Source organism: Typopeltis vanoorti, chromosome 9 (assembly GCF_054136105.1).
Source record: "Typopeltis vanoorti isolate ZY-2024b chromosome 9, IOZ_Tvanoo_1.0, whole genome shotgun sequence".
NCBI lineage: Eukaryota > Metazoa > Arthropoda > Arachnida > Uropygi > Thelyphonidae > Typopeltis > Typopeltis vanoorti.
The window spans coordinates 74,582,061-74,605,921 of record NC_143557.1 but is presented as its reverse complement, the minus strand read 5'-3'; the positions used below and the strand labels follow the sequence as shown (position 1 = coordinate 74,605,921).

General features: G+C 36.3%; 1 protein-coding gene across 1 annotated transcript in view; it reads right to left on the bottom strand.

The window, feature by feature from the left end:
* Positions 1-23,861, bottom strand: part of sl (small wing phospholipase C gamma 1) — a 546,737-nt gene that overhangs the window by 449,898 nt on the left and 72,978 nt on the right. The window contains exon 6 of the mRNA XM_090398565.1: positions 15,625-15,714. Coding sequence (XP_090254691.1) covers positions 15,625-15,714 — 90 coding nt within the window. The remainder of the gene's footprint in view (positions 1-15,624; positions 15,715-23,861) is intronic.

Genomic DNA, 23,861 nt, shown 5'->3' with positions numbered 1-23,861 from the left:
TAGACCTATCCAATTTTTGAGAGGTTGAGGACTTACCTTTGTCTGGCTTGCATTTGTCAACTGATTTTGGTGTATCTCTTCCTCTGGAAAAATGTTTATTACATCTAATATCAGGGTCAGTTCCTGTATTTAATTTATATTTGGTGGTATCCAAAATTATCCATTTCCCCCCCCCCTGTAGAGGTGCCTGGTGGTATTCCTTTCAGTGATGTCCTTACCATGATTTTGTCGAGAGGCAGGTTTTCATTCAGCAGGATCATTTTGGAGGTTGTTAGAGTGTGAGACTAACATGTCAGGCAACCAGTGTGCTCCAGAGATAAGCATTCATGATTATAAATTTCAAATATGCAGAAATTATTGAACGGTTAGATATATGGATTTGTATTGCTTTTGATATTTTCTTATCTGCTACCTCAGCATAACAGGATTTCAAGACAGGTGGCTAGCTCCTTTTAAAGATGTGTGGCAAAACTTAATTCTTTGTTAGAACAAAAAAAACATCAATTTATTAAACTTGTTTCATAAAATTAAAACAGCATTCTTGGAGCACAAAATCACTCTTCAGAAACAAATCAACACTATGATAAACTGGCATGGCCCACTTCATATTCTGTCAGGAATTCAGCAGCAAGAGATACCTATGTCTTTACTCTGGGATAAAGAAAGAGGTACCCTGGCTGCTGGACTGAAAATATTTTTAAATTTACAGTCTCTAAAATTTTGGATAAATTAAAATGACCATGCTTATCGAGATTAGGACAGTGCTACTGTCTCTTAAAGCTTTTTAAATTTGTAATGATATATATTGTTGTTTTTCTTCTATCAGCTTTGTAGCTGTATAACTGAGAGGAGACCTCCACATAGCCTTTAAAGGAATGCAGAGAACCGACAAGGGCTTCTGACCTAATGTCCAATCACCTTCTCGTGGTGCACCCTGTTGGTTATCTACCTGGATACTGAACGAACGACGATGGGCTGGCAATTTGGGATTTAGCCAAACAAATTGTATTCCTATTGGTTAAACCAAAATACAAAATGATGGTACAACATTATACAAAATTTCATGCTGGCTGGGGCGTCGCCCAGTTAAACAAGTGCGCCAGTTGTTTTCTCCAGGGAACTAGGGTGAACAGCAAAAACTCAGCTACTGGAACAAATCTGAAAAAAAAAACCCCAACTCAACATCACCAGAGTTAAAGATCGGTACTATCAACATAAGAAGCCTGAATGGCAAAGAAATGGAGCTAGCTGAGGAATTAGATAAGTACCAGATCGACATAATAGGGGTGACTGAAACAAAAAAGATAAAAACTGGTGAGATCTTTCTGAGCAATAAATACAAAACGTTATATTCAGACAATGACAATCAAGGAAAAGAAGAAGTAGCCATAGTATTCAACACAAAATACAAGGCTAATCTTCTTGAATGGCAGTCAGTCTCAAGTAGAGTAATGTGGGCAAATATGAGAATGGGGAACTGGACAATGTGACTTATTTGTGCCTATGGTCCCACAGAAGGTTCTACTACAGTAGAAGTGGAGGAATTTTTTGAGGCTCTAGAGAAAGCTACTGATACAATGAAAAAGGAAAAGTTGGTCCTTGTTGGGGATCTGAATAGCAGAGTAGGAAATGATTGTGAGACATACAAAAATGTTTTGGGAAAATTTGGAGAAAAGAGCAAAGCTAATAATAATGGCAAATAACTGTTGGATTTCTGATCAGGATATGGACTGGTTATTACTAACACCATGTTCCAACATAAAAATGTGCAAAAAATCACATGGAGAGAAGAGGCTAGGAATAAGAAAAGTCTCATTGACTATGTTATTGTTGATAGTGATGTTTTCTCATTGGTGCAGGACACCAAAGTGTACAGAGGAATTGAAATTGGAAGTGATCACTATTTAGTCTTGAGCAGGATAAAACCGAATTTCATGTTGAAAAGAATAACATGCAAGAAAGTTTTAAAGTGAATAAAAGTTGAGCAGCTCTCAGATGTGAACTGTAGACTAAAATACACAAAGATTATTGAAGGAAAAATGAAAGAGTTTGAGAACAGGAACCAAACCTTAGAGATTCAGTGGCAAGCCTTGAAGAAATCCCTGATTGATTCAGCTAGAGAGGCATATGGTGAAGTCGTCTGCAAGGATAGAAAAATTAGAACTCCACGGTGGACACAGGAAGTTAAAGAGGCAGTGAAGGAAAAGAAGAAAGCACATCAAAAGTTCCTGCAAATAAGTCAGCTTGTGCTCTTAGAGAAAACAGAGACAAATGTAAGAAAGCTAAACAGTATGTAAAACTAGCTAAACAAAAGTCATGGGAGGACTTTGGAAAGAACATAGAAAATAAATAATAAGACGGTGGCAAAATATTCTGGAGGTTGTTGAAGAAGCTTAGGAATGGAGGAAAGAGTGCTGTAAAAGGAGTTAAAGATGATAAAGGTGACATGAAAATGGGAGAAAAAAGATATCCTTGAAGTATGGAGTAATTACTTTGAAAAGTTATTAAATGAAACAAGTAGTGACGACAGCACAGTGATAAAAAACACTGACCAGGTATGCAGTCAGGAATACATATCCATACTTGAAGTAGAAAAAACCATCAAAGGCTTGAAATATGGAAATACAGCAGGAGTAGATGATATTCAACCAGAAATGCTGAAGTATGGTGGTATAAAAGTCTTACAGTGGCTGCACTGCATAGTTCAGAATGCCTGGACAGCGGAACGAATTCCAGACAATTGGAGTAGAGCTCTCATAGTACCCATATATAAAAAGGGAAAGGGAAAAGGCAGTCAGGATCAGATCTTCACTTTACGACAAATAGTGGAGAAATCATGGGAATATAACAAAGATCTGTATTTAAATTTTGTCGATTTGGAAAAGGCATATGACAAGGTGCCAAGAGAGAGAAGCTATGCGATACGCTACAGTTATATGGTGTCGATGGGGAATTATATCAAGCAATACTTTGTCTTTATTTGAGTTGTAAGTCAGCAGTTAGAATTGAAGGAAATACAGGAAGATGGTTTAATGTTAAATCTGGTGTGAGGCAAGATGTACATTATCCCCTCTGTTATTCATTATCTATATGGATCATATTATGAAGGAAAGTGGTATTAAACATGATATCGAAATTGGAGATATTAATGTCAGCTCTTTGCTTTATGCGGATACAAGTGTGCAAGATTCTCTGACTAAATTGAATAACTGTTGTAATAGATATGGTATGAAGGTCAGCAATAAAAAGACAAAGACAATGAAAATAGGCAGAATCAGTGAAAATGTCAACTGTGTTGTGAATGGAGAACCTGTGGAACAAGTAAAACATTTCAGCTACTTAGGCACGATTTTTACTCAAGATGGTAAATTAAATATAGAAATAGACAACAGAATCAGCAAAGCTGGTATGGTGGGAAGTCAATTGAATAAATTCATATGGAATAAGAAAGAAATTACTCGGAACACTAAATTAGCTGTATACAAGACAGTGTTCAAATCAGTTTTAATGTATGTATCTGAGAGCCGGGTCAGAAGTAAAACACTTGACCAAAGACTAGAGACCGCAGATATGAGCGTCCTGAGAAAGATTAGAGGCGTGAACAGATGGCATCAATGGCAATATCATATTAAAAACGATTATATTAGGAAAGAACTTGACATTGTCAGTATCCAGGAATGCGTTAGCAGAGATAATTTCAGGTAGTATGGTCACTTAAACATAATGGGCAAGGAGAGATTAGCAAAACAAGCGTTCTCTGCCAAGCTGGCAGAAAACGACCCAAAGGAAGACCAACATATAGGAGGATTGATATGGTACAAAATGCTTTAGACGATAGAAATATAAGATCTGGTAATGTTGGGTTCTTGACAAGTAACAGACTAATTTGGAGCAAAATTGTAGATAGAAAGTTAGTAATGATGTAAGTTTTTCATGTAGTACTATCATATTCTGTACACCCCTTGAAGGTACATGGCAGGAATTTGATGATGATGCTTTGTAGCCAAGAATGGTCTACTAGACCTTACTTGCACTAGCAATCATATGTATTTTTCATGTTTAAGGCAGATTTTTATAGATCTTCTTCTTTTCCATCAAAAATAAGCTAGCTTACACAAAACTTTATACATTCTTGGATGCACCCAAAGAATGGAGTGTATTTTTAGGGAAACAGCTAAGAGTTAAGAGCTAAGAGATATGGCTCTTACCACTGGGTAGTGGTAAGAGCCATTACCCAGACTGGTTTTGACCTTTCTTGAGGTCTCATCTGGATCAGAGATAGTTGATGAATGTTTTCACTTGGTTATCATCATCATCAAATTCCTGCCATGTACTCTCAAGGAGTGTACAGGATATGATAGTACTACATGAAAAATTTACATCTTTACTAACTTCCTATCTACAATTTTCCTCCAAATCAGTCTGTTACTTGTCAAGACTCCAACATTATCAGATCTTATATTTCTATCGTCTAAAGCACTTTGTACCGTATCAATCCACCTATATCTTGGTCTTCCTCACCATACTGTTTAAGTCACCATACCACTTGAGATTAGCTCTGCTAACGCATTCCTGGATGTTGACAATGTCAAGTTCTTTCCTAATATCCTCGTTTTTAATATGAAATTGCTATTGATGCCATCTGTTCACGCCTATAATCTTTCTCAGGACTCTCATATCTGTGGTCTCTAGTCTTAGATCAAGTGTTTTACTTCTGACCCAGCTCTCAGATCCATAAGTTAAAACTGGTTTGAACATTGTCTTATAATTTAGTGTTCCGACTAATTTCTCTCTTATTCCATATGAATTTATTCGATTGACTTCCCACCATACCAGCTTTGCAGATTCTGTTGTCTATTTCTATATTTAATTTAGCATCTTCAGTAAAAATCTTGCCTAAGTAGCTGAAATGTTTTACTTGTTCCACAGGTGTTCCATTCACAACACAGTTGACATTTTCAATGATTCTGCCTATTTTCATTGTATTTGTTTTTTTATTGCTGACCTTCATACCATATCTATTACAACAGTTATTCAATTTAGTCAGAGAATCTTGCAGACTTGTTGCGGATTTATTTAGAAGTATAACATCATCCACATAAAGCAAAGAGCTGAAATTAATCTCCAATTTTGATATCATGTTTAATACCACTTTCCTTCATAATGCGATCCATATAGATAATGAATAACAGAGGAGATAATGTACATCCTTGTCTCACACCAGATTTAACATTAAACCATCTTCCTGTACTTCCTTCAATTCTAACTGCTGACTTACAACTCAAATAAAGACTAAGTATTGCTTGATATAATGCCCCATTGACACCATATAACTGTAGCATATTGAATAGCTTCTCTCTTGGCACCTTGTCATATGCTTTTTCCAAATCGACAAAACTTAAATACAGATCTCTGTTATATTTCCATTCTTTCTCGACTATTTGTCGTAAAGTGAAGATCTGATCCTGACAGCCTCTATTTGGCCTGAATCCAGCTTGTTCTTCACCAAGCTTTTCTTCCACAATTCTTCTCAACCGTTTCTCAAGTATACTTGCATAGATCTTGCCAGGAACACTCAGTAGGGAAATACCTCTGTAATTCTCACATTCAGTTTTATTTCCCTTTTTATATATGGGTACTATGAGAGCACTACTCCAATCATCGAGAATTCGTCCCTTTGTCCAGGCTTTCTGAACTATGTGGTGCAGCCACTGTAAGATTCTTATACCACCATACTTCAGCATTTCTGGTCGAATATCATCTACTTCTGCTGCCTTTCTTCCATATTTCAAGCCTTTGATGGCTTTTTCTACTTCAAGTATGGATATGTATTTCTGACTGCATGCCTGGTCAGTGTTTTTTACCACTGTACTGTTATCACTGCTTGTTTCATTTAGCAGTTTTTTAAAGTAATTACTCCATACTTCAAGGATATCTTTTTCTCCCGTTTTCATGTCACCTTTATTATCTCTAACTCCTTTTACAGCACTCTTTCTCCCATTCCTACAACCTCCAGAATATTTTGCCACCTTCTTGATATTTATTTTCTATATTCTTTCCAAAGTCCTCCAATGACTTTTGTTTAGCTAGTTTTACACAGTGTTTAGCATTCTTGCATTTGTCTCTGTATTCTTTAAGAGCACAAGCTGACTTATTTGACAAGAACGTTTGATATGCTTTTTCTTCTTTTCCTTTTCCTTCTGTGTCTACCAGGGAGTTTTGATTTTTTTATCCTTGCAGATAACCTCACCACATGCCTCTCTGGCAGAATCAATCAATGTTTTCTTCAGAGTTTGCCACTGGATCTCCAAGGTTTGATTCCTGTTCTCTAACGCTTTCATTTTTTCTTCAATAATCTTTGTGTATTTTAGTCTACAGCTGTTGGTTATAAGTTAAATTAAAGATGACAAGAAGTCATTACTAAATCACTTAAGGAATTGATAACGTAGATAAGAATATAAATTAAATTACATTTTAATAAATATTTCCAATATTGCCATCTTCAAAAGGAACTTACAAAAAAGGCAAGTGCACGTAGGCACTACAACACAGTAACTGAGAATGAAGTGATGAAGCTCTTGTTTTCGTACAAGTCATCAGGACTTGTACGAAAACAATAGCTTCATCAATTTCGTACAAGCCCCAAATTTGGGAGACTTACATCAGCAGACCTTCAGTCCAACGGCCAAGAACAGCTGATGTAAGTCTCCCAAATTTGGGGCAGTCTCATACAACCAAATTTATCGAGGTTCGGAGGGTTTCTTTGGGCTGAGGATGATTCCAAGACTATTCATGGAAAAATATTTCACGATAATCGTGACAGAACATGAAAAAGCAGTGTAGGTAAAACAGTTAAAGGATATTTTTAAAAGAGCAGTGTTAGACCATATTCCCAGAATTAAAAGAGGGGGGGGGATCAAGTGGGAGTTAAATGGATGAATAACATCGTTAAGCAGGAACTACATAAAAAAACATCCTAAGAAAAGTCAAAATGATTTGTTTTAGTGACTTCAATGCCAGAGGTGGGTGTGACTCAACACTATGGTGGGGAACTAATGGGAAGAGATGTTGGAAAATCAAACTGAAATGGAATTTTCCTGTTTACAAAGTCACCTCAACATAATTTTATCATCGACAATATATATTTGCAGAAAGAAAAAAATAAGTTCAAGGCCTGGAAATACCCTCACTCAGGTAAACTGCCATGTGATTAATTATATCACCACCCATACTTGAGATTGTAAGGATATCCTTCTAACAAGAACTATGATCCTGATTATTGTTTGAATTATCTTATCTGCTTCACTACAACCTTCTTAGACACAATCTTTAATAATGCATCTAAAAAGAGTTTTAGAAAAGAATCCAAAAAGAACCCAAAATCTAAAAAGAGACTAAGGATCCCATGATGTTGATGCCCTGAAAAATCATATAAAGTACAACCACTTCCAATAGTGTTTGAAAAACTAATTTTCCATTGAGTAAGTAAAAAAGGCTGGCAATCAGAAAACAGATTAACAAGAAATAAAACACTTTCAGAGCATGATAGAATGATGCCAAATGCTCTTTAACATAAAGTCCATGATTTAATGACTAGAAACACAAAGAAGAGCGCCACTGTTTAAAAAAAAAAAAAAAAAAAATCAATGACGGTTGCAGAAATCTAATCTGCTTTCTTGACACTTATGATCATGGTTTTATACGTTGCACCAATGTAATATTCTGCTTTAGTCTCTTTCGATCCACTGCTGGATACATGCCACCTGCTTAACTTTCCAGTTCTGTCTGTATTTGACCAATGTCCACCATCTCATCATGTCAAACCTTTGTAGATCATCCCTCCCTTTTCTTTCCTTCTCTTAGTATACAATGCATTCAACTCATGGCTCACATCTCATCTATTCAAAAGGATCGATCCTCTCTGAGGAAACCACCTCTATTAATACTTACTGAAAGGAACATTTTAAAAATCTTAATAAGAACACAACTGTTAGTGATGAATTTCTCAATAGCATTCCCTAAGAACCATCGTGGCTCAATTCTCTGCCACTTTGACTGAAACAAAATATGCCATCAAGCATAACGGGGTTGCTGCTCCTGATGGTATACCTGCTAAGGTTTTCAACAAAGAACATGAACTCAAATATTAGCTTCACATTCTCTTCTCTTAGAGCAGTGGTTAAAGTTCTGCAAAAAGTTAGAATAAAATTTAGGCATAGATAAATAGTAACATGAAACTGAGGGCAATAGCTTTGTTAAGAGGATGCACTGTCTTAGGATGAACTCACTGCTATTTTATGATGAAGTGACAAATAACATTGATATTGAGAGTGACTATATGATATTACTGGACTTTACAAAGGTCTCTGACAGAATACTGAACTGTGGGTTAGTACATAAATTAGGATGGATGGGAGTATGTAACAAGGAGGCAGCTGTTTGACTATCCTCCTATATATATTACTCTGACATCTGTAAGATACACAGTGGTAGGAATTTGCTTTGGAAGATAGAAGCTAGTGATTTATGTATGATAATGAAAGGGAAGTTGAAATTCAGGGGAAATATAAAAGTGGTAGAGAAAATGCAAAAGGTAACTGCTATGCTGTTGAGAAAGTTACCAGTGAGATGGAATAAGGGGTTATACTGTTCATCCCTAAAGGTCTTGATCAGGATTATTGTGTGCAACTTTAGTGGTTGGAGTTTCAGGAAGATGCTGAAACAGTAAAGCACATGGCAATGGATAACTATTATGATATCAGGACTATGGAACAGTGAATGTGAGACCAAATTAAGGGAGTTTAGACTTCAGACCTTGAATAATAGGCAGAAAAATGGAGATATGCTAGAGAAACATAGGTTGATGATGGAAAAGAATGAGAGGTGCATCTGTCAAAGCTAAGTGGTGTATAGTAAGGAGCATATTTTTCTAATGGTATGATTGTACTGATGATGAACGGAGAAATGGAATGAGCCTCTCATAATGAGATCTACAATCCCATGGAGATATCATCAATAATTATAACTATTTCTGGCAGGGGTTTTTAAGACAATGGTAAATCTATTTTATCAAAAAACTGGAATGTATTACTTGTCTGAATTTTTACAAAAACAATGATGGAAAAGGCATACTGACCAACTAGTTAGCTTCTGAAATGATCAGTAGCTTCCTCAGTTTAAAATAAATTATAAACAAGAAAGCATGGAGTACAGTTAGATTTGATACCAAACTGTTAATGTTCAACACAGAACAATGAGATGAGCTCAATGATTGAAAGCATATCTATTCTCAGGTAGAGCTATTAAATAATTTTTGGCAAAACTGAGGTCTATAATATTTAAGAGATCATATCAAAGATGTCTCATTCAGGAGCAGAATCACGAAAGTGAACACCTTCTGACATGCTCATCATCATCATCATCAAATTCCTGTTATGTACCCTCAAGGGGTGTACAGGATATGATAGTACTACATGAAAAAATTACATCATTATTAATTTCCTATCTACAATTTTCCTCCAAATCAATCTGTTTCTTGTCAAGACTCCAACATTATCAGATCTTATATTTCTATCATCTAAAGCACTTTGTACAGTATCAATCCACCTATATCTTGGTCTTCCTCTAGGTAGTTTTGCTGCCAACCTGGCAGAAAACACTTGTTTCGCTAATCTTTCCTCGCCCATTCTGTTTAAGTGACCATACCACCTGAGATTAGCTCTGCTAACACATTCCTGGATGCTGACAATTTTAAGTTCTTTCCTAATATCCTCGTTTTTAATATGATATTGCCATTGATGCCATCTGTTCACGCCTACAATCTTTCTCAGGACTCTCATATCTGTGGTCTCTAGTCTTTGGTCAAGTGCTTTACTTCTGACCCAGCTCTCAGATCCATAAGTTAAAACTGGTTTGAACACTGTCTTGTACACAGCTAATTTAGTGTTCCGACTAATTTCTTTCTTATTCCATACGAATTTATTCAATTGACTTCCCACCATACCAGCTTTGCTTATTCTGTTGTCTATTTCTATATTTAATTTACCATCTTCAGTAAAAATCGTGCATAAGTTGCTGAAATGTTTTACTTGTTCCACAGGTTCTCCATTCACAACACAGTTGACATTGTCAATGATTCTGCCTATTTTCATTGTCTTTGTCTTTTTATTGCTGACCTTCATACCATATCTATTACAACAGCTATTCAATTTAGTCAGAGAATCTTGCAGACTTGTAGCAGATTTATTTAGAAGTATAACATCATCTGCATAAAGCAAAGAGCTGGCATTAACATCTCCAATTCTGATATCATGTTCAATACCACTTTCCTTCATAATGTGATCCATATAGATAATGAATAACAGAGGGGATAATGTACATCCTTGTCTCACACCAGATTTAACATTAAACCATCTTCCTGTTCTTCCTTCAATTCTAACTGCTGACTTACAACTCAAATAAAGACTAAGTATTGCTTGATATAATGCCCCATTGACACCATATAACTGCAGCGTATTGAATAGCTTCTCTCTTGGCACCTTGTCATATGCCTTTTCCAGATCGACAAAACTTAAATACAGATCTTTGTTATATTCCCATGCTTTCTCGACTATTTGTCGTAAAGTGAAGATCTGATCCTGACAGCCTCTATTTGGCCTGAATCCAGCTTGTTCTTCACCAAGCTTTTCTTCCACAATTCTTCTCAACCGTTTCTCAAGTATACTTGCATAGATCTTGCCAGGAACACTCAGTAGGGAAATACCTCTGTAATTCTCACATTCAGTTTTATTTCCCTTTTTATATATGGGTACTATGAGAGCTCTACTCCAATCATCGGGAATTCGTCCCTCTGTCCAGGCTTTCTGAACTATGCAGTGCAGCCACTGTAAGACTCTTATACCACCATACTTCAGCATTTCTGGTCGAATATCATCTACTCCTGCTGCCTTTCCACATTTCAAGCCTTTGATGGCTTTTTCTACTTCAAGTATGGATATGTATTCCTGACTGCATGCGTGGTCAGTGTTTTTTATCACTGTGCTGTCATCACTGCTTGTTTCATTTAGCAGTTTTTCAAAGTAATTACTCCATACTTCAAGGATATCTTTTTCTCCCGTTTTCATGTCACCTTTATCATCTCTAATTCCTTTTATAGCACTCTTTCTTCCATTCTTCAGCTTCTTCAACAACCTCCAGAATATTTTGCCACCTTCTTGATATTTATTTTCTATATTCTTGCCAAAGTCCTCCCATGACTTTTGTTTAGCTAGTTTTACACAGTGTTTAGCATTCTTGCATTTGTCTCTATATTCTCTAAGAGCACAAGCTGACTTATTTGACAGGAACTTTTGGTATGCTTTCTTCTTTTCCTTCACTGCCTCTTTAACTTCCTATGTCCACCAGGGAGTTCTGATTTTTTTATCCTTACAGATAATCTCACCACATGCCTCTCTGGCAGAATCAATCAATGTTTTCTTCAGAGTTTGCCACTGAATCTCCAAGGTTTGATTCCTGTTCTCAAACTCTTTCATTTTTTCTTAAATAATCTTTGTGTATTTTAGCCTACAGCTCACATCTGAGAACTGCTCAACTTTTATTCGCTTTAAAACTTTCTTACATGTTCTTCTTTTCAATATGAAATTCAATTTTATCCTGCTCAAGACTAAATAGTGATCACTTCCAATTTCAAATCCTCTGTACACTCTGGTGTCCTGCACCAGGGAGAAAACATCACTATCAACAATAACATAGTTAATGAGACTTTTCTTATTCCTAGCCTCTTCTCTCCATGTGAATTTGTGCACATTTTTATGTTAGAACATGGTGTTAGTAATAACCAGTCCATGTCCTGAGCAGAAATCCAACAGATATTTGCCATTATTATTAGCTTTGCTCTTTTCTCCAAATTTTCCCAAAATATTTTTGTATGTCTCACAATCATTTCCTACTCTGCTATTTAGATCCCCAACAAGGACCAACTTTTCATTTTTCATTGTGTCAGTTGCTTTTTCTAAAGCCTCAAAAAATTCCTCCACTTCTACCTTAGTAGAACCTTCTGTGGGACCATAGGCACAAATAAGTCTCATTGTCCAGTTCCCCATTCTCATATTTGCCCACATTACTCTACTTGAGACTGACTGCCATTCAAGAAGATTAGCCTCGTATTTTGTGTTGAATACTATGGCTACTCCTTCTTTTCCTTGATTGTCATTGCCTGAATATAACAGTTTGTATTTATTGCTCAGAAAGATCTCACCAGTTTTGGTCTTTTTTGTTTCAGTCACCCCTATTATGTCGATCTGGTACTTATCTAATTCCTCAGCTAGCTCCATTTCTTTGCCATTCAGGCTTCTTACGTTGATAGTACCGATCTTTAACTCTGGTGATGTTGAGTTGGGGTTTTTTTTTTCAGATTTGTTCCAGTAGCTGACTTTTCGCTGTTCGCCCTGGTTCCCTGGCGAAAACACTGGGGGCCTGGTTTAACCGGGCGACGCCCCAGCCGGCATGAAATTTTGTCATGTTGTACCATCATTCTATATTTTGGTTTAACCAATAAGAATACAATTTGGTCGGCTAAATCCCAAATTGCCAGCCCATCCTCGTCCGTTCAGTATCCAAGTAGATACCCAACAGGGTGCACCACGAGAAGGTGAGGATTGGACATTAGGTCAGAAGCCCTGGTCGGTTCTCTGCATTCCTTTAAAGGCTATGTGGAGGTCTCCTCTCAGTTATACAGCTTTGACCCTTAAGCACCCCTTCTGACATGCTAGGAGTTCTAAATGTGACACTGTAGCAGTATCCTATTATATGTTATGATTCATGGCAAACAAATGTGAAATAAGATCAGGTTTATTCTTCCTTTTAAGGGCAGTGTCATGTCACTTTATATATATATATATATATATATATATATATGAGTCACGTGTTTGTAGCTGGCATAAATTGGAGGAATATGATGCTTCCAAATCAGTGTAACTATGTCTGGGTGAAATAGCTGCAAGAAAGGAAATGGAGTTTGAAAGAGGTGTTACAGGCCTATCTGTTTGGCAAATTGATGACAAACTGGGCAATCCCAGGTCAACAATCAGTGATACCATACTGAGATGAAAGTGCAAGGCGTCAACTGCAAGTGCTACCCGCAGTGGACAACCCACCACACTCACTGACCACGAACATATGGTGCTACAAAGGATAATATATAAAAACTGCCATTTGTTGGCTGACAGTTGAATGCAGAGTTCCAGGCATCGGCTGAAACATGAATTTTGCACAAAAACATTGGGAACCGAGGCTCACAACATGGGTTTCCATTGCAGGAATGTAATATGCAAGCCCCATATTACCTAAACCGACATGCAGCATCATCCCCAATGGTGCAAAGAGCATGTACAATGGGACATGGAAGCTTGGAAAGCTGTGATGGAGCAATGAATCATGCTACACCCTCTACCGAGCAGATTGACGGGTGATGAGTACAAACCCTAATGCGATGAAGCTTCCATTCATCATATTAGAGTTGGCAGTTTATCTTTAAACAGTAGCTTATAAACTATTTTTTGGGAGACCATTAAGAACGAATCGATAGAATAAGAGCTAGGTTCTTCCTTTCTTTTGTCCTTGTCTTTTATGATGTATCTATTCCTTACATTAAAAGACTGTTGAACTGCACTGCCACATTACTAAGACAACGTAATATCAGAATGACTTACATACTCAAATTATTCATAGCTTTTTAAGATCTCAAAAAAGAGAAGATTTGTTTTCCGGTAAACATCTGAAGTGCATAACCCCAACTAAGAAATTTGGAGATGGCAGTGTGGTGGTTATGGTTCTGTTTTTTTTATCCTGGTTTGGCCTCAGACATCTGTATGTGGTGCCTTGTATAATGAACTGCGAGAAGTATGTGAACATTCTGGAGAATGCAGTGCTTCCTACTTTGTGGCATTTCTATAGAACTGACCACCATCTCTTTCAGCATGATAATGCAATGCACCATAAGGATGCTGTTAAGCAATGGTTTGTGGATAACATCATCACACTTGACTGGATTCCACAGAGTCCTGATTTCAACCCTAATGACCATCTGTGGGATGAACTGAAGCATTGGGTGAGGTCAAGGGATGTCTGTCCCACAACAGTCCAGGACCTCATTACACGCTTACAGGAAGAATGGTCCAAAATTCTCAAAGATCGCTATCATATGCTTATGGAAAGTATGCCAGTAGGATTGCTGCAGTCATTACAGCGAAAGGAAATCCTACATCTTATTAAGGTGGTTGCCATGACTGTTTGTTCCTCATCACATTATTGTGTCCATTAACTTCTTTCCAAGCAGTGTGTGTGTGTGTGTGTGTGTGTGTATATATATATATATATATATATATATATATATATATATATATATATCTCTCTTAGAATTTTTACCTGTTTGACCAACATAATAATTTTGTAAACTCTTGAGCATTTGGAAAATGGATCTTGTATTTTTTGAGATCTTAAGCAGCTACAGATAATTTACACCTGTAAGCCATTCATTCTGACATTGTATTCTTTTAGCAATGTGACAATGAGATTTAAGCAGTCTGTGAACACAAGAAATCAATGTGGAGTCTTTACGGTTATAGTCTATACCCTAACATGATGAGTCTTCCACTCGTGTTAGGGTTTGGCAGTTTATCTTTAAACAGTAGTTTGCAGACTATTTTTTGGAACAACATTAAGAATGAATTGTTGGAATATGAGCTTAGGTTCTTACTTTCTTTTGTCCTTGTCTTTTATAATGGTATCTATTCCTAACATTAAAAGAATTAAAAGAATTGTTGAATTGCATCGCCACATTTCTAAGACAACATAATATCTTATGTTGTCTTAGAAATGTGGTTGTCATAATATCTTATGACTTACAGACTCAAATTATTCATAGCTTTTTAAAATAAAAAAAGACAAGATATATTTTCAAAAACACTCCAGATTTCAGAAAATTCTATATCTGTGCAGCCTTATAAAATGAAAAAAAAAATAAAAGAGATGAGACATTGTGGCAGGATCCCTTCACATGTCTCTGCCATGAACCACAACATGGAAAAGGATACCGCATCGCCACATTTAGAAAAAAATTGCCTAACACAACAGAAATATCAAAGAAATGACAGAAGTGATCCACTGACATAACTCTCAACAAAAACTCAAAAATGATTTATTGGAAGTCTCTGCTATGACCTCAAAACATTAGGACTTAATTCTGTCAACAACCTTCTATAACTTCACATGAGAATAGATGATGCATGTTCAGTCACTATATGTCTCACTGTTCCATGTTGAACATTAATAATTTTGCATCAGATTTAACTATACTTCATGATCCATTGTTTATAGACAATTTTTAGACCCTGAGGAAGTTATAAATTATCTGAGAAGCCAAACCAGCCTGTTAGAGTATCCTTTCCATTGCAGTTTTTATTAAAAAAAATAAATAAATAAACTAATAAATCCAAGTTTTTTTATAAAATAAATTATAACAGTAATTCTTCTTAGTCAGTTTTTAAATGTAATGTAAAGCATTCAAAATACTTTGGAAACTAATATTAACAAAATAAAATACTAATCATCACAAAGTACACATACCTTCTGCTCCTCAGCAAAAAAATTCTGAAATTCTTGCAAAGTAAGGCGTTGTCCATCAGCAGTATAACTTCCTGAAGTTTCAGCAAGGATCTGAAACAGGCAAAAGTGAAAAAATTAAGAAATTAAACTGCTTAGGAAACCATGTATTATAGTGAGTGCCATGGGAACAATCTCTCAACTTTATGTCGATTGCCTGAGTGATTTTAAACAAAAGACATTTACAGTATTTCAAACATAGATCAATTTTCCATATTGATATAAATGGTAATTAGTTTATGGAATTAACAACGCATATAAAGTATATTAATTAAAGGTAACTTTAATGAATAACTTCTATATTTTGGCAATGTCACATTGCCATCTTCGGGAACATAAAGATATGGTATGTGCACTCAGGAACTAACACAAAGCAAATGAGGAAGAAAGCAAGAAACTAATATTGTTCCTAAAGTCCTAATGGTGCCCTCTTGCGGGCTAATTTGGTAGTCTTGGCAGTTGGGCTGAAGTTCTCATAATGAAAGTCTCCCAAATTTGGGGCAGTTTCATGCACCCAAATTTGTTGAGGTTAGGAACGTTTTTTAGAGCTGCTGAAGATTCTTTGAATAATCTTTCGTATTTAAACTTGCTGTGATGGATTATTTTTGTTTTCTTCCAACGAATTTTATGGTGGGTATCTAAGGCATGGTCTGCCAGCCCAGAGTGGCTGTACTGGTGAAACCGGATGTAGTCTTGGTGTTCTGAAATCCTGATATTTGTTGTTCTGCCTGTTTGGCCAAAGTAGGACAATTTGCAGCTGCAAGGGACCTGGTATACACCAGGTAGGTCTAGGAGAAGTGGTTGGTCTTTGGTAGAGCGGATAAGGGATGCCAACTTTTTATATGGTCTGTAACAGGAAGTAAGGTCATATTTTTTGAGGATATTGGTTATTTTTTCAGAGGTGCCCTGGATGTAGGGGATGGTGATAGACTTGGTGTAATCTTTATTGTGGAGGGGGGGTTGTGGTTTACAGGTTTTAGTATTTTGGCCTACTTCGGCCAAACAGGCAGAACAACAAATATCAGGATTTCAGAACACCAAGACTTACATCCGGTTTCACCAGTACAGCCGCTCTGGGCTGGCAGACCATGCCTTAGATACCCACCATAAAATTCGTTGGAAGAAAACAAAAATAATCCATCGCAGCAAGTTTAAATACGAAAGATTATTCAAAGAATCTTCAGCAGCTCTAAAAAATGTTCCTAACCTCAACAAATTTGGGTGCATGAAACTGCCCCAAATTTGGGAGACTTTCATTATGAGAACTTCAGCCCAACTGCCAAGACTACCAAATTAGCCCACAAGAGGGCACCATTAGGACTTTAGGAACAATATTAGTTTCTAGCTTTCTTCCTCATTTGCTTTGTGTTAGTTCCTGAGTGCACATACCATATCTTTATGTTCCCGAAGATGGCAATGTGACATTGCCGAAATATAGAAGTTATTCATTAAAGTTACCTTTAATTAATATACTTTATATGCGTTGTTAATTCCGTAAACTAATTACCAGTTATGTCTAACCAACGTATAAGTCTTACTACCAGATATAAATGGGTAAAAAATATGGTATTTCACAGTTCAACTACTAGTGAGCAATCCTGCCAGACTGTATGTGTATTGTGGTCTAGTTGTGTAGCACACAATGCAAGCTCAATACAAAGTCCATTCTTGAAGCTTGCTAACATTGTTCTACTGTATGCTATTGGATTCAGCATGTTTAATAGATTGGTTAAAAAGATGCCAGTTAAGTTTTCAAACAAGGAAAATACTAACATCCATTTCAATAGTCTGAAATGAGATATTGGAATATAGTCTGTATGTTTGTAAGCTCTGATTCATGAACTATCTATGGTATATGGATGTAAAGCTGAACCTGCCAGCTTTACATATGTCACCTGTTCTTGTATTTTATCTGGCAGTCATTCAGTGACAAATAATATGTTAGCAGAAAATATACTTCTATATCATTAACATTCAGCTCAATGACAATATATTTCCCTAAATGGTTGGCTTCGTGTTGTGGAATCAGGAATGCTTAAAGCATTCCAGATACCACAACATGAAACTAACAACATGTCATTATGTATTTTAAGTACATAATACAAACCAAATGTTGCAATATATGAAAAACTGCAATATGAATGCATGTACTTATAGTACATCATCATCAAATCCCTGACATGTACCCTCAACGGGTGTACAGGATATGATAGTACTGCATGAAAAATTTATATCATTACTTACTTCCTATCTACAATTTTCCTCAAAAATCAATCTGTTACCTGTCAAGACTCCAACATTTTCAGATTTTATACTTCTGTCTTCTAAGGCACTTTTTACTGTATCAATCCACCTTTATCTTGGTCTTCCTCTGGGTCTTTTTCCTGCCAACCTGGCAGAGAACACTTGTTTTGCTATCTTTCCTCTCCCATTCTGTTTAAGTGACCACACCACCTGTGTTAGCAGAGCTAACACATTCCTGCTAATAATGTAAAGTTCTTTCCTAATATCCTCATTTTTAATATGATATTTCCATTGATGCCATCTGTTCATGCCCCTAATCTTTCTCAGGATTCTCATATCTGCAGTCTCTAGTCTTAGATCAAGTGTTTTACTTCTAATTCAGCTCTCAGATCCATAAACTAATGGATCTGAGAGCTGAATATAATTGATATAATGTCCCACTGATACCATATAATTTTCAATAGATTCTCTTTTGGCAACTTATCATATGCCTTTTCCAGATCTACAAAACTTAAATACAGATCTTTGTTATATTCCCATAATTTCTCAACTATTTGTCATAAAGTGAAAATCTGATCCTGACAGCCTCTATCTTTTACAATCCTGTAAAAGAAGGATTGCGTCATTGATTCGGACATTTGTAAAGAGGGCAGAGACATCAAAAGTGACTAATAAATCATCTTCTATCTGTTCAGGACATCACCCTGGTGCCAGCGTGATGTCCTGTTTCCTCTGACAAGAAGAGATTCTAATCAAGCTGCATAGAGAAGAATATATAAGAACCAGTATAACCATGTGAATGCCACAGATCTTTTGCTATGGCCTAATTTCTGGAACATCTGATGATATAAAAACAAGGAATTATTAGGAAAATATATTAGGAAAGAACTTGATATTGTCAGCATCCAGGAATGCATTAGAAGAGCTAATCTCAGGTGGTTTGGTCACTTAAAACAGAATGGGAGAGGAAAGATTAGTGAAACAAGTGTTCTCTGCCAGGTTGGCAGGAAAAAGACCCAGAGGAAGACCAAGATATAGGTGGATTGATACAGTAAAAAGTGTCTTATAAGAGAGAAATATAAGACCTAATAATATTGGAGTCTTGACAGGTAACACAGGAATTTGGAAAAAAATTGTAGATAGGATGTTAGTAATGATGTAAATTTTTCACATAGTACTATCATATCCTGTACACCTCTTGAGGGTATATATCAGGAATTTGATGATGCATTGCAGAAAGAGAAAATGCTTGACTCTGCAGAAACCCCATACTCAGATAAATGCAACAATATAAATCCCAGTTTCAACTAATCCACCATATATGAAGTTGTGCAATGTCAGTTATTGACAGAAGCATGAGAAACAATTCACACATGCTATCAACACCAATATATAGTGTTAGTGTTCTGGGAACAAAAGTAATGGTGATTTTGTTAGTTAGTTTCTGTATGTACAAATAAATCACTACTTTATCACTTAATAATCATCTATGAAACTGGATGGAAATTTGGTCAAACTGAATAAAATCACATAACAACTTACTACGTTTGGAACTCGTTATCTTATGAACTGTCACACACACATTACATATTAAAATAGAAGATAATAAATATCCATCATTACTTTAATACCAAAAAGGAAAACTATTTGTTTTTAAAACTTTAAAAGTTTCAAAATAATTGAAAACTTATGAGAATATAAATGAACTTGAATCATCAAATATTTGTTGTTGTTCTTATTAGAACTTTGATAAGGATTTCTAGCCTGACAGCCACTTAAAACTGTTGGTTCTCATCAAAGATCAAGCAGAAACCTAGAAAATGGAAAATATTTATGCTTGAAGCTTATGCATTTTAGTAGGTGAACTCTCCCTTGGTGTGTAAATCCTAATTAATGAAGAAAATAATCTATTAGGCTTCAATCTTAATCTAGTGAAAGCATAATAAATATTTATCAATTAAAAAAAATTATTTTTTTTAATTGATAAATCAAAAAGATTAAAAAAAAAAATTGAATTTTGATTCAATTCAATTGATTCAATGGGGTGCTTAAGGGTCAAAGCTGTATAACTGAGAGGAGACCTCCACATAGCCTTTAAAGGAATGCGGAGAACCGACCAGGGCTTCTGACCTAATGTCCAATCCTCACCTTCTCGTGGTGCACCCTGTTGGGTATCTACTTGGATACCGAACGAACGAGGATGGGTTGGCAATTTGGGATTTAGCCGACCAAATTGTATTCTTATTGGTTAAACCAAAATAAAAAATGATGGTACAACATGACAAAATTTCATGCCGGCTGGGGCGTCGCCCGGTTAAACAAGAACTCCGTTGTTTTTGCCAGGGAACCAGGGCGAACAGCGAAAAGTCAGCTACTGGAACAAATCTGAAAACAAACCCCAACTCAACATCACCAGAGTTAAAGATCGGTACTATCAACGTAAGAAGCCTGAATGGCAAAGAAATGGAACTAGCTGAGGAATTAGATAAGTACCAGATCGACATAATAGGGGTGACTGAAACAAAAAAGACCAAAACTGGTGAGATCTTTCTGAGCAATAAATACAAAATATTATATTCAGGCAATGACAATCAAGGAAAAGAAGGAGTAGCCATAGTATTCAACACAAAATACGAGGCTAATCTTCTTGAATGGCAGTCAGTCTCAAGTAGAGTAATGTGGGCAAATATGAGAATGGGGAACTGGACAATGAGACTTATTTGTGCCTATGGTCCCACAGAAGGTTCTACTAAGGTAGAACTGGAGGAATTTTTTGGGGCTTTAGAAAAAGCAACTGACACAATGAAAAAGGAAAAGTTGGTCCTTGTTGGGGATCTAAATAGCAGAGTAAGAAATGATTGTGAGACATACAAAAATATTTTGGGAAAATTTGGAGAAAAGAGCAAAGCTAATAATAATGGCAAATATCTGTTGGATTTCTGCTCAGGACATGGACTGGTTATTACTAACACCATGTTCCAACATAAAATTGTGCACAAATTCACATGGAGAGAAGAGGCTAGGAATAAGAAGTCTCATTGACTATGTTATTGTTGATAGTGATATTTTCTCTCTGGTGCAGGACACCAGAGTGTACAGAGGATTTGAAATTGGATGTGATCACTATTTAGTCTTGAGCAGGATAAAATTGAATTTCATATTGAAAAGAATAACATATAAGAAAGTTTTAAAGCGAATAAAAGTTGAGCAGCTCTCAGATGTGAACTGTAGACTAAAATACAGAAAGATTATTGAAAAGAAAATGAAAGAGTTTGAGAACAGGAATCAAACCTTGGAGATTCAGTGGCAAATTCTGAAGAAAACATTGATTGATTCTGCCAGAGAGGCATGTGGTGAGGTTGTGTGCAAGGATAAAAAAATCAGAACTCCCTGGTGGACACAGGAAGTTAAAGAGGCAGTGAAGGAAAAGAAGAAAGCATATTAAAAGTTCCTGCCAAATAAGTCAGTTTGTGCTCTTAGAGAAAACAGAGACAAATGTAAGAAAGCTAAACAGTGTGTAAAACTAGCTAAACAAAAGTCATGGGAGGACTTTGGCAAGAATATAGAAAATAAATATCAAGAAGGTGGCAAAATATTCTGGAGGTTGTTGAAGAAGCTAAGGAATGGAGGAAAGAGTGCTGTAAAAGGAATTAGAGATGATAAAGGTGACATGAAAATGGGAGAAAAAAGATATCCTTGAAGTATGGAGTAATTACTTTGAAAAACTGCTAAATGAAACAAGCAGTGATGACAGCACAGTGGTAAAAAACACTGAACAGGCATGCAGTCAGGAATACATATCCATACTTGAAGTAGAAAAAGCTATCAAAGGCTTGAAATGTGGAAAGGCAGCAGGAGTAGATGATATTCAACCAGAAATGCTGAAGTATGGTGGTATAAGAGTCTTACAGTGGCTGCACTGCATAGTTCAGAAAGCCTGGACAGAGGGACGAATTCCCGATGATTGGAGTAGTGCTATCATAGTACCCATATATAAAAAAGGGAAATAAAACTGAATGTGAGAATTACAGAGGTATTTCCCTACTGAGTGTTCCTGGCAAGATCTATGCAACTATACTTGAGAAACAGTTGAGAAGAATTGTGGAAGAAAAGCTTGGTAAAGAACAAGCTGGATTCAGGCCAAATAGAGGCTGTCAGGATCAGATCTTCACTTTACGACAAATAGTCGAGAAAGCATGGGAATATAACAAAGATCTGTATTTAAGTTTTGTCGATTTGGAAAAGGCATATGACAAGGTGCCAAGAGAGAAGCTATTGAATACGCTGCAGTTATATGGTGTCAATGCGGCATTATATCAAGCAATACTTAGTCTTTATTTGAGCTGTAAGTCAGCAGTTAGAATTGAAGGAAGTACAGGAAGATGGTTTAATGTTAAATCTAGTGTGAGACAAGGATGTACATTATCCCCTCTGTTATTCATTATCTATATGGATCACATTATGAAGGAATGTGGTATTAAACCTGATATCAAAATTGGAGATGTTAATGTCAGCTCTTTGCTTTATGCAGATGATGTTATACTTCTAAATAAATCTGCTACAAGTCTGCAAGATTCTCTGACTAAATTGAATAGCTGTTGTAATAGATATGGTATGAAGGTCAGCAATAAAAAGACAAAGTAACGAAAATAGGCAGAATCATTGAAAATGTCAATTGTGTTGTGAATGGAGAACCTGTGGAACAAGTAAAACATTTCAGCTACTTAGGCATGATTTTTACTGAAGATGGTAAATTAAATATAGAAATAGACAACAGAATCAACAAAGCTGGTATGGTGGGAAGTCAATTGAATAAATTCATATGGAATAAGAAAGAAATTAGTCGGAACACTAAATTAGCTGTATACAAGACAGTGTTCAAACCAGTTTTAACTTATGGATCTGAGAGCTGGGTCAGAAGTAAAACACTTGACCATAGACTAGAGACCTCAGATATGAGAGTCCTGAGAAAGATTAGAGGCGTGAACAGATGGCATCAATGGCAATATCATATTAAAAATGAGGATATTAGGAAAGAACTTGACATTGTCAGCATCCAGGAATGCGTTAGCAGAGCTAATCTCAGGTGGTATGGTCACTTAAATAGAATGGGAGAGGAAAGATTAGCAAAACAAGTGTTCTCTGCCAGGTTGGCAGGAAAACGACCCAGAGGAAGACAAAGATATAGGTGGATTGATACGTACAAAGTGCCTTAGACGATAGAAATATAAGATCTGATAATGTTGGAGTCTTGACAAGTAACAGACTGATTTGGAGGAAAATTGTAGATAGGAAGTTAGTAATGATGTAATTTTTTCATGTAGTACTGTCATATCCTGTACACCCCTTGAGGGTACATGGCAGGAATTTGATGATGAATTTTGATTAGATTGCCAGAATTCAGGTCTTTTAAGTAGTAAATTTATCATAACTCTTGATTACTTGTGAAACTTTTTAAAGTTCCAAAAAAAAAAAATATGTGTTTTACCTGCTTAATATATAAATAATGAATATTTATTTTCATTTCTGCTAATCATTTTCACTGCCAAGGTGAACTAGGCTCTTAAAATTAAGCTCTTTTCTTCATTATTACAACATCATGTGGGAATGGATACTTGGGAGAAGGGAGACGACATCAGGTAACACTGAGCCCAGTGGAGTCTAGAGGGGATAATGCTGGGTATAGAAACAATGGCATTTATATGCTTTATATTAATTCCAGGAGTATCTGGAATAAGGGAGTGGAATTGGTGGCGCAGATGGCATCAGCCTGGCCAAAAGTTATTGGGATCACTGAGATGTGGTTGACAGAAGGGGATATAATAACAGGGATAGAAGTCGCTGGGTACAGCATTTTTCATCAGGATAGGAGGAGAAAGCGTGGTGGTGGGATACTGCTTATGATAAGTGACGACCTATGTCCTCTAAGAGTGGTGGCTTTGGAAGGAAGTGAAACA